The following is a 16,824-nucleotide window of genomic DNA, read 5'->3' as shown; positions in this document are numbered from 1 at the left end:
TCTGATAATTAACAATTTTCATTTTTAAAAAATATATTATGTATCCAACTATTTTAAAATAGCTTTTATATTAAATTTGTCTCATCTTTTCAATAATATACTAGGTGTACGGTAATACTTAACAATAATTGGAATAGCAAGCAACTTATTTTTTACAGCACATTGTATTAGACAACATATCACACAAATCTAAAAGCTTTTTTAAAAGAACTGCTATACTGTATGTAATTGATGCTACTGTTAAGAAAGACATTAAGATTCCTTCTCTTCATTAAGATGGGAACACAGAACCTCCGGGAATACAATAATAGTTTCTTTGCCAGTGAAAAACAATCATCTTAGGAGTTGTTTTTGTCTTGCAGGCTTTAGGTATACTCTGGGCTTTTCCATTCCAGTAAGTGAACATCCAGCAATCTGAATTCATGATTCAAAACACACTGACCTTCAACCAATCAGCCATAACAATAACAGAAGGATCTGTGATTGTACTGAGCAGCTCCTTTGTGGCTCTTTTCTTTTCTTCTCGGTAATTTTTCTTTTGTACCTATTTTACAGAAATAATAGAAAAGCTAAAAACTCAACAGAAATGAGCAATTTATTTTAAGTTCAGGGGTACAAATGCAGGTTTGTTATATAGGTAAACCTGTGTCATGGGGGTTTGTTTTACATATTTTATCACTCAGGTATTAAGCCTAGTACCCATTACTTACTTTTCCTGATCCTCTCCTTCCTCCCACCCTCACCCTCTGAAAGGCTCCAGTGTGGGCTGTTTCCCTCTGTGTGTCCATGTGTTCTCATGATTTTGTTTCCACTTCTAAGTCAGAACATGCAGTATTGGTTTTTCTGTTTCTGAGTTAGTTTGCTAAGGATAATGCCCTCCAGCTCCATCCATGTCTCTGTAAAAGACATGATCTCATTCTTTATTATGGCTACATAATATTTCACGGTGTACCACATTTTCTTTATCCAGTCTCTCATTGATGGGCATTTAGGATGATTCCATGTCTTTGCTATTGTGAATAGTGCTGCAATGAATATACACATGCATGTGTCTTTATAATAGAACGATTACATTCCTTTGGGTATATACCCAGTAATGGGATTGCTAGGTCGCATAGTTCTGTCTTTAGGTCTTTGTGGAATCACCACACTGTCTTTTATCCTAATAGTCTAGTATTCTAAAGAGGTTTAGAATTTCATACTATAATGGTGAGAGAATAGTATAAAATTCTAAACCGCTTTAGAATTCCAGAATCTGACAATAAAAATACTATATATATATATTTTTTTTTTCTTAGCAGGAGGAGTTAGTCTTAGACAACCAAGGTTAGAATCTAGTTTTTCTGATCACTAGTGCAGTTCTACATATCTTTTAAATAATTTTACTTCTTTTTTTTTTTTTTTTTTTTTGAGACAGTCTCACTCTGTAACCCAGGCTGGGGTGCAGTGGCAGAATCTCAGCTCACTGAACCTCCATCTCCTGGGTTAAGGCAATTCTTGTGCCTCGGCCTCCCAAGCAGCTGGGATTATAGGCATATGCCACCATGCCCGGCTAAGTTTTGTATTTTTTGTAGAGATGGGGTTTCACCATGTTGGTCAGAATAGTCTTGAACTCCTGGCCTCAAGTGATCCGCCCACCTCTCAAAGTGCTGGGATTACAGGCGTGAGCCACCACACCTGGCCAAGTTTACCTCTTTTTAATTACACAATGCATTAACACAATCTCACAATAAAAATTTCAAACATAAAGCTAGAAGCCATTTTTATTATACCCCATCCTATTCCAATCCTCTAAATTGATGACTGTTAATCTTCTGGAAAACACTATCTTTTCAGACCTTTTCTAAGTAACAACCTATAAAACATTTACATTTTGTGTTTAGCATGCAAAAAGTTCCCCAAGTAAACATTTTTTGAAGAGTATTCACATCTGTATCATTCTCATTCTTTTAAGTGTTACATAGGATTCCTACTGCAAATTAAAATAATAAGCGCTCTAACACTGAGGGCATTCTGTGAACCAGCCACAGTTCTAAGCACTTTACTTGTATTGTCATTACCTCATTTAACCCTCACAACAACCTTGTGAAGTAGAAGTATTATTATCCTTGTTTTATAGATAAGAAAACTGAGGCAGAGAGAGTAACCTGCTCAGAATCACACATTTAGTAAATTGTAGAGTCAGCATTCAAACAGAGGCAGACTAGCTCCCAAAGCTATTCTTTTAACCACTGGCCTATACTGCTTCTAAAATATTTATTAATATATTCTCTTACTGATAGAAACCTTCTCTGTTACCAATTTTTTCAGATAACAAAGAATGCCACAACTGTTTGCAATTGAAGTTTTGTTCTCTTTCCCAATACTAATATGTAAGTTATACATAATTAAGAAACCATAACTATAAAATTAGTTTATCCAAAATATCAAAGTTTCACCTTCATAAGTAAGTTAATTCTAATCATTTGGGGAATCAGCAGTGGACTAATGAGGTCTTATTGTTGCTTTGTTGTTATAATTTGGATAGGGGAAGAGTGATGATAACCTATTAGTGACTACATTTTTAAAAACTAACAAAATCTTATGCCAGAAAAGTTGCATTTAATGATAAACAGACTAGACATAATACAATTTTAATAATTCTATACCCTCAAAACTTTAGATTTTGGTCTTTATTAATCTATCTGATTTAATATGGGATGCAAATACAAATATATATAGGACCAGGCATGGAACACAAATGGTAAAATAGACTAGGCAGGAACCAGAGCCAGTTGGAAAGCAAGTGTTTCTTAAGCTCCAGATTCTATGGCCACTCAGGAAGGTAAGCCCAATGCTACATATTTCTCAGAGAAATTGGATAGCTGAACTTTTAATTAACTGTTGGGTCAAAATTTTAAAACATTATGCAGGTCAAGGTCAGGCCATGACCCCGGAGTTAGTAATCTCTAAATTCAATGGGTGCCAGAGTTCCCATCAGGAGTTCCACAACACAGGGATGATATACCTAGTTCGGATACATCTGTGTAAAGATATCAAGTCCTCAGCCTCTGCAGCTGCCATTTGAGGCCTGAAGCAGTCTGCTCTGGGACACTCAACAATCAGCCTTATCAGTTGACCACAGTGTACCATACAAATATTAACATTTTCTATGTGTGCCTGCCTGTCTGTACCACTGGATGTTTTTTCTTTCTTTAGGAACACACATATATATTTATCTTATTAGCCTACTTCCAAACACACATGCAAAGCACAATGTAAATTACCTTTCAGAAATAACTGGAAACTAACCTTAAGAGATTCTTTTTTTGTAAGTTTGCTTGAAGTTGAACTGTCCTTCTCTGAGCCATTATAAAGTTTAGATTCAGACTGAAATCATACAGAAACAGAAGAGAAATAATTAAATCCTTCAGATTTTCTACACATAGCATAAAAATTAATGTTAAAACTATGTGACATCTTTCTCATTTATTGCTATGATTTAAGCAAATGTCAATTTTCAAATAGAATTTTTCCCTATATAGTATGTCTTTAAAAATGAATCCACATTAAATCCATAAATATAAAAAAGTTAAAACTAATCAGTATACAAACCTACAATGTGAAGTTAAGTAAGATCATTTGTAGATTTTACATTTTTTTAAGAGTATTCCTAAGAACATATATAATTATTTATTCCTAGGACAAAAGTAGCCAAAGTAATTGTATCTTTTAACAGTTGAAATATTCTAAAAAAAAAAAAAAGACACAAATTCTAACAAGCTGATGCACATATTGCCCTGCTTCTACTCCTCCTTCAATAGGAAGAAATACAAACACTTTTAGAAACCAGTATTAAGTCACTCTATCTAATCTGTACAGTGTGTAAACACCAATATTTCTAGGATCTACTACTTTCTACCTATCAAGTGAGTGGGATTTCCTCACTAAATTATTCATGTCTTAAATTTCTTTCCAGACTTTCAGTTTATACTTCACATTTTTATTTAATCTTCACAAGAATCTTGAAAAATAGGCACAACAGATTGTTTTATCTCCATTTTACAAATCATGAAAGGGAGGCTCAGGAAGGTTGATTTTCCAAACTAACAATCACTAACACTGCAGAGATCAGAACCCAGGTTTCCTAATGCAATGCTTGTTTAAAGAGACCACATAGGTTCACCAGAGTAGAAAAGCACAAAACTTAAAAGCTCTATTTGTTTTGGAAAAACAAAATTAAACATACTCCTTCAACTTCCAGAAGTTTTATTTTTAACTATTGTTAGACATAGCAGAAGGCACTTAAAGTTCTTAGCAGTACTCCTAAGTAGTGCCAAGAAAGTATGCAGAATCTGATCCAAATGGTGGCTTTCAAATGTTGAGCGGCCAGATGTGCATAATATTACTAGATATCATCAAGGATACACACCTTTGTATACAAGTCCCTCAATTTTTAGATTAATAAGAACAGATAACACATTTATTTGTCAACGATACCCAGTGTGTATCACCCAAAGAAAAGAAAGAACTCAGTAAATATCTAATGAATTAATAAAATGAAAATAAAATAGGTACTTGCAGCTCATTTCTCTCATCTCTCCTAAAAACACTTCTGCTACTTGGCATGAAATATGGGCTATTAAGGTGATGGTATTAACTGGCTGAACCAGAAGGGAAATGCAAACAATTTTCAATGTAGAAATCAACCTAGTTAAACTTTTGGGAAAGTTACTCCTTTAAGAACTGGAGTTGAAACATCACATTAATTACTCCAATGATGATGGCATATATTGTGATACCAAAACAATTTCATAACATTCCTCAAGCCAAACAGGTTTCTGTCTTCTCCTTGGCCCTGGGAACACAAAATGGCATGGCTATTGTCAGAGGAATATGATGGCTTAAAATTATTAGGAGATTCTACTTCCCACAACTTAATAGGATAATGTTTACAGTAGTGTACTTTTTAAAAACTATTAAACAAAAAATGTTAATAGTATTACCTTAAAAGTTAATGAATATTCATGGTTGTTTACTATTTACCAAGTACAGTTAACTCTTGAACAACACAGTTGGAACTGCGTAGGTCCACTTATAGGCAGATTTTTTTTCTACAAAAGTTACACTGAGTGTACCTGCCTTTCTTGCTTCCCCTACCACCTCCTCCACCTCTTCTGCCTCTGCCACCTGAAACAGCAAGACTAACTCTTCCTCTTCCTCCTTAGCCTACTCAATGTGAAGATAACAAAGACAGACCTTTCTGATGATCCACTTCCACTTAATAAATAGTAAATACATTTTCTCTTCCTTATGATTTTTTTTAAATAACATATTCTTTCCTCTAGCTTACTTTATTGTAAGAATACAGAATACAATACATATACAAAATAAGTGTTAATTGACTATGTTATCAGTAAGGCTTCTGGTCAACAGTACACAATTACAGTAGTTAAGTTTTTAGGGAGTCAAAAGTTATACGCAGATTTTTATATGCACAGGGGAGTGGAGGGTCAGTGCCCCTAACCTCCATGTTGCTCAAGGATCAACTGTATATGTTAAACATTTACATACTCAAAGCAGACTTAAGAGATAGAGTTGTATCCCTCTTTTACTAATGAAGATACTAAAACTAACAGATTACGTATCTTTCCAAAGTCGCAAAGCTACAAAGTGGATGAGCTGGGATTTGTACCCTCATCTAATTCCCAGCTTCATGTTCTTACTTATCTCACTATATTAATTTCTCATCTTTTAAAACTGTTCATATGGTATCTTAAAGTTAAGATCTATCTTTACGAACAAGAAGAAATCTGTGGCCGGGCGTGGTGACTCATGCTGGCAATCCCTACACTTTGGGAGGCTAAGGCGGGAGGATTGCTTGAGCCCAGGAGTTCAAGACCAGCCTGGGCAACATGGTGAGACACCGTCTCTATGAAAAACACAAAAATTAGCTAGGCATAGTGGCATGTCCCTGTAGTCCCAGGTATTCGGGAGGTTGAGGCAGGAGAATCACCCGAGCCTAGGAGTTTCAGGCTGCAGTGAGCAGTGACTGCACCACTACACACTCCAGTCCGGATGATAAAGTGAGACCTTGTCTTAAAAAAAAATCAAATTTGTTTCCCTAACAATTAAGCTCTAGCTTGGTTATTCCTAAAAGATTACTGTACATAGGGACCAGCAGGCCAGAAGGGCGTCACATGAGCTTGGTAAACCGACCTCAAGGAATCTTTAACTCACATACCTCAAGGAATCTCTGACATAACGTGCAGTCCAGTTCTGAAATACAAAAAGGAATGACCACGTTCCAGTCTTTTCTACATTACTACCTCAGTTTTTTAAATCAAAACACCTTTCAAATGCCAAAAATGTAAATGATTTTTTTGTTGGGGACATTTTACTAAACTAAGTTTCCCTTCCTTCATAAACTTTATTGACCACTCTCTTAAGGATGACCATCAAGATAGGCAAGTTTAATGTATATTACTGCTTGCCTCTTTGTTAAATGGCATTAGAATGCTTAGCATGTTATATTTTTTCTTTCCTTCTCTTTTTCTTCTCTCTTTTCCCCTTTAACTGCTGTCCCCTTATAGGCTCTGTGACTTTGAGAAGTTAATTTCATCTGTCAGTCTTAGTTTCTTCATCTGTAAAATGAAGATACTACTACTAATTTATAGGGTTGCTTTGAGGGTTAAATGATACTTAAAGTGTTTAAATTAGTACTTGGTAATATATTGTTTCAGGTTTATGACTATATCTCAGATTGCAAGTGCTATCAAAAATCTGACCTTTAGAGATTTAAATAATGGGATATTTATTTATGAAAATACTTTGCAATTTGCTTTGAAAATTATATAATGCTACAGATATAAGGAACAACAAGGATAATGATAAGTTACTGTGATCACATCAGACATTTTGGTTTAGAAACGTTTGTTAACCGTCCAGGTAAATGTATATTTTAAAGCAAGTAACAGATTCAGCAAACCTACAAGGCAAGTAGTTAAATGGTTGAAGAATCAAGAGATGTGAGCTCAAAAACCCCTTATCCTTTTAACAGAATTCCTTTTATCCCACTAGACACATTAGTTATGTTGTAATTCCTTTTGTTGAGATGGGTAATTAAAAATTCATTTTAAAATGCTAGTTTGTTTGGGATAATCTGATTAACCAACTTTTCCAATTCACTTATTCATACAATGAAAAAGCCTAGGAAAAGGTGCATGAGAAAGAAGAATTGCCTTATTTTATTTCTTGAGACAGGTCTCACTCTGTCACTCAGCCTGGAGGGCAGTGGTATGATCACAGCTCACTGAAGCCTCCAACTCCTGGGCTCAAGTGATCCTCCCACCTTAGTTTCCCGAGTAGCGAGTCAAGGTCTTGCTAGGTTGCCCAGGCTGGTCTCAAACTCCTGGGCTCACGCAATCCTCCCACCTCAGCCTCCCAAAGTGCTGGGATTACAGGCAAAAGCCACTGTGCCCAGCTCCTTTATTTTTAAATAATGTCTGGAGATGAGGCAGGTGTATTTCATTGTGTTAATCAGGCTCAATTAAGAATTTTAAGAAATGACATTTAACCTAAAATCCTGTGACCAAAATGAGAGTATTCATATTTTTTGCATCAAGTAGGGAAAAGTTAAAATTGTTTGATGTTCTCAGTTACACAACTCAATCATGAAAGGAATAACAAATCTTGTTTTCTAAAATTACTCAGGTAAGAATAAAAATCTTCAGAATTCCACAAGTATGAGGTTTAATGATAAATGTAAAAGTTTATACTGTTCTGAAAAACAAGAGAGTTGGTTGCATGCTCATACATATATACAAATTTATACATTTGAGATAAGGTCTCACTTCGTCTCTCAGGCCAGAGTGCAGTGGCGCAAACACAGCTCACTTGCAGTGTCAACCTCCTGGGCTCAAGCATCTCCTGCCTTAGCCCCCCAGGTAGCTGGGACAACAGGCATGTGGCATGTGTCACTACACCTGGCTAATTTTTGTATTTTTTGTAGAGATAGGGTATTATCATGTCCAGGCTGTTCTTAAACCCCTGAGCTCAAGCAATCTTCCCATCTCAGCCTCCCTAAGTGCTCAGATTACAGGCATGAAACACTGTGCCTGGCCGCATGTTAAAATATTTGAAGACAAAGGAGCAACTACAGACATCTTAAGCTAACAGAATAAACTAAGATTAAATCTAAATTATGAGAAAATCAGTAAGTTTCAGCTCTTGGAAAATAATATGATGAGTATAATTTTACTTATATACCAAATAGTTATGTTAAGAATCCCATTCATTCACTCTAATGCTTTATTCATACGAAAATATCTTCTTAACTATCTATTGTTAACCAGCTACTTTGTCAGGTACTTTCTGCTACCACAATCTGGGAGGTAGATCTTACCTCCCCTGAACAAAAAAGAATACTGAAGCCACTGTGAACTCTAGTTTTAAGACTTAATATTTTGAGTCTTGGGGAATTAATTTGTCTGAGCCTCAGTTTGTTCATTCATAAAATGGAGCCAACAATACCTGTCTTCTAGTATTGTTATGAATGTTAAAATGGCCCAAATAAACTCTCAACAAAAAGTAGTTATTAAGTTGGGCATGGTGGCATGTGCCTGCAGTCCCAGTTACTTGGGAGGTTGAGGTGGGAGGACTGATTGAGCCTAGGAGTTCGAATCCAGCTTAGGCAATATAGTGAGGCCTTCAACTCTTTAAAAAAAAAAAAAAATATTGGCTATTAATGGCCGGGCTCAGTGGCTCAGGCCTGTAATCCCAGCACTCTGGGAGGCCGAGATGGGCGGATCACGAGGTCAGGAGATCGAGACCGTCCTGGCTAACACGATGAAACCCCGTCTCTACTAAAAATACAAAAAAATTAGCCAGCTCTGGTGGTGGGCTCCTATAGTCCCAGCTACTCGGGAGGCTGAGGAAGGAGAATGGCATGAACCTGGGAGGTGGAGCTTGCAGTGAGCCAAGATCGTGTCACTGTACTCCAGTCTGGGTGACAGAGAGAGACTCTGTCTCGAAAAAAAAAAGTAGCTATTAATAACATTGAAACTAACAGCTAAAAATTTATAGGTAATAGGAGAGTCAAGATTCAAATTGACTCTTTTCATTTTAAAGCAGCGCTGCCCAGTAGAACTTTCTAAATGCCAGATGTCTTATATCTGAGCTGTCCAGTGTGGCAGCCACTAGCCATATGTGGTTACTGAGCATTTGAGGTGTGACTAGTGTAACTGAGGAGCTAAATTTCTAATTTTATTTAATTTTAATTAATTTAAAGATCCACATATGATTAGATGCTATTGTACCCAAAGCATAGTTGTAAAGCTTGAGGTTTTTTTTTTTTTTTGTACCCCCAATTAAGGCACACAGCTTCATTTAAAGTATGCAAAGTTCCTTTTCAGGCCTCCCCCATTAAAGGGTACATATAGATGGCAAATAGGTAGCTGTGGTATGTAGATCTATGTGTTTAGGTGTTTAGGCTTTGCAGTAGGAATACCATTATACCATGTATTCACCAATTCTGGTATTAATTGCTTGAAAATAGGTCTTTTAAAAAAAAACTCTATAAATCTCATTATATTTCTAGCTGTGGCAGACCTAAGATAAATTATTTCCTACTTTCTTTAATAATAGAGATCATGTAAAATGATTGACAGAGCTCAAAACTCACAGGGGCATACTGACTCTTTTAAGTCAGTATAAATACAAAATACAGGGGCATACTGACTCTTTTAAGCTAAAGGAAACTGAGAAAACTTGAAAAGCAGAAAGGTCACTCTCTGACCTTCTGCCTTTCTGCTCTAAAGCAGGCCAAAGAATATACTTCTCTGACCTTCCCCTGAAGCAGGTGCTCTACCTATCCTTAGAAGAAAGAACCCAAAGACACAGAGATACCAAGAAGAAGCTGAACAAACAGGCCTTGCTAAATTCCCCTCAGTGTATTAGCATCATATAATACCCCCCAACCTTTGTCCAATCATACTTCTGTGACTGTCTGCTCTTCATCAAACCAAAGCATAAAAATACACAGATTTCCCTGTTCTTTTGGGTCTTCATTTCTGAAAGCTCCTGTGTCACACAGAACTTACATTAAACACATATGTATGCTTTTCTCTTGTTCATCTTTCTTTTGTTATGGGATCTCAGCCATGAACCTTGCAATGGGGAAATAAATCTTTTCCCCCGTTGGTGATCCAGGCATTTCTCATATATGTTATATAAATACAAAGTACTTTTAAACTTCTAGCCTAAGTGCTTTACACTAATATGATAGATGAACTTTTGTGTAATGTATACATGAAAAGTGGGAATAATATTTGTGTAAAATCCTACATAAAAATGTATTGTGCAATCTTCTCAACCACTCTCAAGAACAGGATATGGGGGAGCTTATATGGGTTTAATGGTATTTTTAAATTACTTGGGAGGTATAATGGTTGCTTTTGGTTACGCTACGGCAATGGCTATTGAAGAGTATCCTGAGGCATGGGGTTCAGGGTTTGAGATACTGGGGAGTCTTTTAGTAGGGTTAGCGATGGAGGTAGGATTGATTTTATGAGTTTTAGATTTTGATGGGTTAGTGGTGGTGGTTAATTTTAACAATATAGGGAGTTGAGTGATTTTTGAGGGAGAAGGGCCGGGGTTAATTCGGGAGGATTCTATTGGTGTGGGTGCTTTGTATGACTATGGGCGTTGGTTGGTGGTAGTTACTGGTTGAACATTGTTTGTTGGTGTGTATATTGTGATTGAGATTGCTCGAGGTAATAGGTTACGTTATTAGAAATAAGGTTAGGGTGAGAGGGATAAGGAAAGAGAGAAATTAAAATTTGATTATACCTTTTTGAGTGGTTGTGAGGATGTAGGTGATAATGTGGGAGTGTGAGATTGTTTTAGGTATAGATTTTTCTAGTCAGATTGAGTCTAGTAAAAGGGAAGCTGGGTTTTGACTTATAAGCAGGTTTTGGTAGGGAGCTGTGCGATGAATTGTAATGGGAAAATATCGTAGTATGTTAGAGAATTTAAATATGTATGATGGGATATCCATTTTAAGTTTATTGGTTATAAGAGTAAGATCCAAGGCTACTAGGAAGCCTAGAGCGGTTATGTACAGGGCTGAGAGTTTTAGGTGAGATGATATTGTTAGTTGGGGAGGTGAGGTGGGAGAGATGCTATTGGTAATGAGAAATCCTGCGAGTAGGCTGCCGATTGAGAGCTGTTTGATTGCGTTTAATAGGGTGGGGGTGTTTTCGTTAATGTTGATTAAGGTTGGGAAGCGAGGTTGTCCTGTTAGGGTGAGAATAGTTCAAGTACTGTAGGCGCTTGTTAGGGAAGTGGCAATGAGAGTGAAAGATAGGGCTCAGGTGTTGGTATATGATGTGTTTGCGGTTTCGATGATGAGGTCTTTGGAGTAGAAGCCTGTGAGAAAAGGCAGGCCTGTGAGTGCCAGGTTACCGACGGTTAGGGAAGTTGAGGTAAGGGGTATCATTTTAAATAATCCTCCAATTTTTCGAATGTCTTGCTCATTGTTTAGATTGTGGATAATAGACCCAGAGCAAATAAATAGTATGGCTTTGAAGAAGGCATGGGTGCAGATGTGTAGGAATGTTAAGTATGGTTGGTTGATGCCAATAGTGACTATTATTAGACCTAATTGACTTGAGGTGGAGAAGGCTACGATTTTTTTGATATCGTTTTGTGTTAGGGCACAAATTGCTGTGAATAGAGTAGTAATGGCCCCTAGGCATAGTGTAAAGCTTTGAATTAACGTGTTGTTTTCCATTAGGGGGTGGAAGCGGATAGCTATGACTATGGTGCTGGAGTGGAGTAAAGCTGAAACTGGGGTTGGGCCTTCTATAGCGGAGGGGAGTCAAGAATGGAGACCAAGTTGAGCTGATTTTCCTGTTGCTGCTAAGAGAAGGCCTATCAGTGGGAGAAAGTTTAAATTGGAGTCTAGGATGAATATTTGTTGAAAGTCCCATGAGTTATAATGTAGGAGAAACCATGTTAGGGTTAGGATAAAGCCAATATCGCCCATGCGGTTGTATAGGATTGCTTGGATGGCCGCTGTGTTGGCGTCTGTTCGAGCGTGCCATCAACTAATTAGTAGGAAGGATATAATTCCTACACCCTCCCATCCAATAAAAAGTTGGAAGAGGTTGTTGTTAGTAATTAGAATTAATACAGTGGTGAGAAAAATAAGTAGATACTTAAATTGCTTAATGTTTGGGTCTGAGCTTATATATCATAATGAGAATTCTATAATAGATCAAGTGATGAATAGTGCAATTGGAATAAATATTATGGAAAAATAGTCTAGTTTGAAGCTTAGTGTTAGTTCTAATGTTTAGGCTGTTGTTCAATATCAGTTTGAAATAATTATTTCTCGGTCTAGGAAAATATATAGAGTTGTGGGAAGGAGGCTAGTAATAAAAGCAGATATAATAATTGTTTTTACATAATTTGGGTACAAGTGTTTTTTGTTAGGGTTGATAAAGGTAATGATGATCGGGAGGATTAAAGAGGTTAGGGTTATTATGGTAATGGAGGTGTACACGGTTACTACTTTTATTTGGAGTTGCACTAATGTTTTTGGTTCCTAAGACCAATGGATAACTGTTATCCTTTAAAAGTATCCAAAAGATGTAAGTTGTAAGAGCAAGCCCAACTGCTGAGAATAACAGAGAACTTAGTCTTTAGAAACAGTTGTCTTACAGTCATGGAAGTTTGATCCCATAAACATAAAAGCTCCTCCTGCTACTAAATCTTACCAGAAAAAAAGTCGAAAGTCGAATCCCCTCACAAGTTATAGAAAATCTAGTGAACTACAAACCCACAGGGAAACTACAAACCCACAGGTTACTGCATCACATAGTGTTTCTGAAATCTGAATATGCACTCTTAAAGAAAAAATGCTCAACAGGCCTAAGAATGTGTCTAAGTCTCCCAGTTTGAGAAATACTGATTCATAAACTATGTCTTATTCTAAGAAAATGTCTGTCAATCATAGACAATTACTACTGCAAAGATCTGGCTTTTAACTGGTAAAATATATTTATTTTGATCGTCATCTGAATGAACTCAAAACACTTAAGAATTTTTTTTTAAAGCCATAAACCCTGAGGATATATCTGAATGCAATCCTCAGACTCAAGTTTGAGAAGTGCTGCTATAGCAGAGATACCAGAAACAGTATTACTCTGACAGGAAAACTGGTTACCAATCAGCTGCATTTCTAAGTAACCAACAATACTTACATTAGCCCCAATGGAACTTCACTCTTTTAATACACACTACATGGTTTAGATGTATCAACATAAAAACATCACATAAAAGTTTCATAGGATTTCAGGGTTAGTTCCCTCATCTCAAATATTAGGGAAATCTCATAATCATGTATTTGCTTATATATGCTTACCTTGCTCTTTGACATAGAAAGTGAAGATTCATCTTTATTTTGAGAAATATCTTCCTTTCCTCTTTCAAAACCTTAAAAAAAAAGTCAGTATATCAGTATTACTATTTTTGAACATGTATAATAAGTCATTCATTTTCAAGTATAGACTATATTTGATATAAATCAGTTCAGGAAGCCTGTACATACGGCTTTAAACTATTAAAGATCTCTAAAGGGTCATATCTAGTAAAATCCTTTAGAATTAAGGCTTAGAAACAATGAAGTATTTCCCTGAACCCACCAACATTGTGAAATAACTGTTTTGTTTGCTCCTGCAGAACTTTGCAAAAATTCAGCCCTCATAGAGCTTTTATTCCAGTGAGCTGGTTTCCAGCAATGAATTCTAACTAATGGAACCAACCCAACATACTTTTCATACCTCTGGTGAAAATGGAAAACAATTTCAGATGAGGTGATAAAAGATTAGGGAAAATAAATCTGGATTGACTTTTTAAAAATCTTCTAATGTGCGTATGGTGAGAATTAGATGAGGATACATACAAAGCACTTAGCACAGAGTTTTTGCACACAGCATACATTAATGTTCACTTTTATTATCATCACTTTCTATTGTTATTGTAAAAGGATGAATCTAAAATACAAGAGTGCATTGGGACAAACATGCATATACTCCTGTAATCACATAACACTTTAATATATAGCACTAAGCCGACACCAATGAACAAATTACTATTATAAAGGTACAACTAGGCGCTTCCAAGATGGCTGAATAGGAACAGCTCCAGTCTACAGCTCCCAGCGTGAGCGACACAGAAGACGGGTGATTTCTGCATTTCCAACTGAGGTACCGGGTTCATCTCACTGGGGCTTGTCGCACAGTGGGTGCAGGACAGTGGGTGCAGCCCACCGAGTGTGAGCCGAAGCTGGGTGAGGCATCACCTCACCCAGGAAGCACAAGGAGTAAGGGAATTCCCTTTCCTAGCCATGGGAAGCTGTGACAGACAGCACCTGAAAAATTGGGTCACTCCCACCCTAGTATTGCACTTTTCCAACTGTCTTAGCAAAAAGCACACCAGGAGATTATATCTCGCGCCTGGCTCGGAGGGTCCCACGCCCAAAGAGCCTCGCTCATTGCTAGCACAGCAGTCTGAGATCGAACTGCAAGGCAGCAGCGAGGCTGGGGGAGGGATGCTCGCCACTGCTGAGGCTTGAGTAGGTAAACAAAGCGGCCAGGAAGCTCAAACTGGGTGGAGCCCACTGCAGCTCAAGGAAGCCTGCCTGCCTGCCTGCCTCTGTAGACTCCACCTCTGGTGGCAGGGCATAACCGAACAAAGCACAGCAGAAACCTCTGCAGACTTAAATGTCCCTGTCTGATAGCTTTGAAGAGAGTAGTGGTTCTCCCAGGACGGAGTTTGAGATGTGAGAACGGACAGACTGCCTCCTCAAGTGGGTCCCTGACCCCCGAGCAGCCTAACTGGGAGGCACCCCCCAGTAGGGGCAGACTGACACCTCACACGGCCATGTACCCCTCTGAGACAAAGCTTCCAGAGGAATGATCAGGCAGCAACATGTGCTGTTCAGCAATATTTGCTGATGTACAGCCTCCACTGCTGATACCCAGGCAAACAGCGTCTGCAGTGGACCTCCAGCAAACTCCAACAGACCTGCAGCTAAGGGTCCTGTTAGAAGGAAAAAGTACATCCACACCAAAATCCCATGTGTATGTCACCATCACCAAAGACCAAAGGTAGATAAAACCACAAAGATGGGGAAAAAACAGAGCTGAAAAGCTGAAAATTCTAAAAATCAGAGCACCTCTCCCCCTCCAAAGGTCCACAGCTCCTCTCCAGCAACGGAACAAAGCTGGACGGAGAGTGACTTTGACGAGTGGAAAGGCGAAGGCTTCAGAAGATCAAACTTCTCCCAGCTAAGGGAGGAAGTTTGGACCCATCGCAAAGAAGGTAAAAACCTTGAAAAAAAGATGAGACAAATGGCTAACTAGAATAACCAGTGTAGAGAAGTCCTTAAATGACCTGATGGAGCTGAAAATCATGGCATGAGAATTACGTGACGCATGCACAAGCTTCAGTAGCCAATTCAATTAACTGGAAGAAAGGGTATCAGTGACTGAAGATCAAATGAATGAAATGAAGTGAGAAGTTTAGAGAAAAAAGAGTAAAAAGAAACTAACAAAGTCTCCAAGAAATATGGGACTATGTGAAAAGACCAAATCTACGTCTGACTGGTGTACCTGAAAGTGACGGGAAGAATGGAACCAAGTTGGAAAACACTCTGCAGGATATTATCCAGGAGAACTTCCCCAACCTAGCAAGACAGGCCAACATTCAAATTCAGGAAATACAGAGAACGCCACAAAGATACTCCTCGAGAAGAGCAACTCCAAGACACATAATTGTCAGATTCACCAAAGTTGAAATGAAGGAAAAAATGTTAAGGGCAGCCAGAGAAAAAGGTCGGGTTACCCACAAAGGGAAGCCCATCAGATTAACAGCAGATCTCTCAGCAGAAGCTCTACAAGCCAGAAGAGAGTGGGGGCCAATTTTCAACATTCTTAAATAAAATAATTTTCACCCCAGAATTTTGTATCCAGCCAAACTAAGCTTCATAGTGAAGGAGAAATAAAATCCTTTACAGACAAGCAAATGCTGAGAGATTTTGTCACCACCAGGCCTGTCCTACAAGAGCTCCTGAAGGAAGCACTAAACATGGAAAGGAACAACCGGTACCAGCCATTGCAAAAACATGGCAAATTGTAAAGACCATTGATGCTAGAAAGAAACTGCATCAACTAACGAGCAAAATAACCAGAATGACAGGATCAAATTCACACATAACAATATTAACCTTAAATGTAAAGGGGTTAAATGCTCCAATTAAAAGACACAGACTGGCAAATTGGATAAACAGTCAAGACCCATCAGTGGATCTAGAATTAGAATTACCATTTGACACAGCCATCCCATTACTGGGCGTATACCTAAAGGATTATAAATCATGCTGCTATAAAGACACATGCACACATATGTTTACTGTGGCACTATTCACAAGAGCAAAGACTTGGACCCAACCCAAATGTCCATCAACGATAGACTGGATTAAGAAAATGTGGCACATACATACCATGGAATACTACGCAGCCATAAAAAGGATGAGTTCATGTCCTTTGCAGGGACATCGATGCAGCTGGAAACCCTCATTCTCAGCAAACTATCTCAAGGACAAAAACACAAACACCGCATGTTCTCACTCATAGGTGGGAACTGAACAATGAGAACACTCGGACACAGGAAGGGGGACATCACACACCGGGGCCTGTCATGGAGTTGGGCGAGGGGGAAAGGATAGCATTACGAGATATACCTGTTGTAAATGACAAGTTAATGGGTGCAGCACACCAA

At 37.9% G+C, this 16,824-nt stretch overlaps 1 protein-coding gene across 13 annotated transcripts in view; it reads right to left on the bottom strand.

The window, feature by feature from the left end:
- The window catches only part of LOC105473327 (oxysterol binding protein like 8), a 214,553-nt gene that overhangs the window by 46,680 nt on the left and 151,049 nt on the right, over window positions 1–16,824 (bottom strand). For all 13 annotated transcript variants that reach the window (XM_011727092.2, XM_011727093.2, XM_011727095.3 and 10 more), the window contains 3 exons: window positions 13,406–13,476; window positions 3,292–3,369; window positions 443–544 (listed from right to left, as the gene is read on the bottom strand). In XM_011727092.2, coding sequence (XP_011725394.2) covers window positions 443–544; window positions 3,292–3,369; window positions 13,406–13,476 — 251 coding nt within the window. The remainder of the gene's footprint in view (window positions 1–442; window positions 545–3,291; window positions 3,370–13,405; window positions 13,477–16,824) is intronic.

This window comes from Macaca nemestrina, chromosome 10, assembly GCF_043159975.1.
Source record: "Macaca nemestrina isolate mMacNem1 chromosome 10, mMacNem.hap1, whole genome shotgun sequence".
Taxonomy (NCBI): domain Eukaryota; kingdom Metazoa; phylum Chordata; class Mammalia; order Primates; family Cercopithecidae; genus Macaca; species Macaca nemestrina.
Note: the sequence above shows the minus strand (reverse complement) of the source record. Positions and strands in the feature narration are given on the sequence as shown.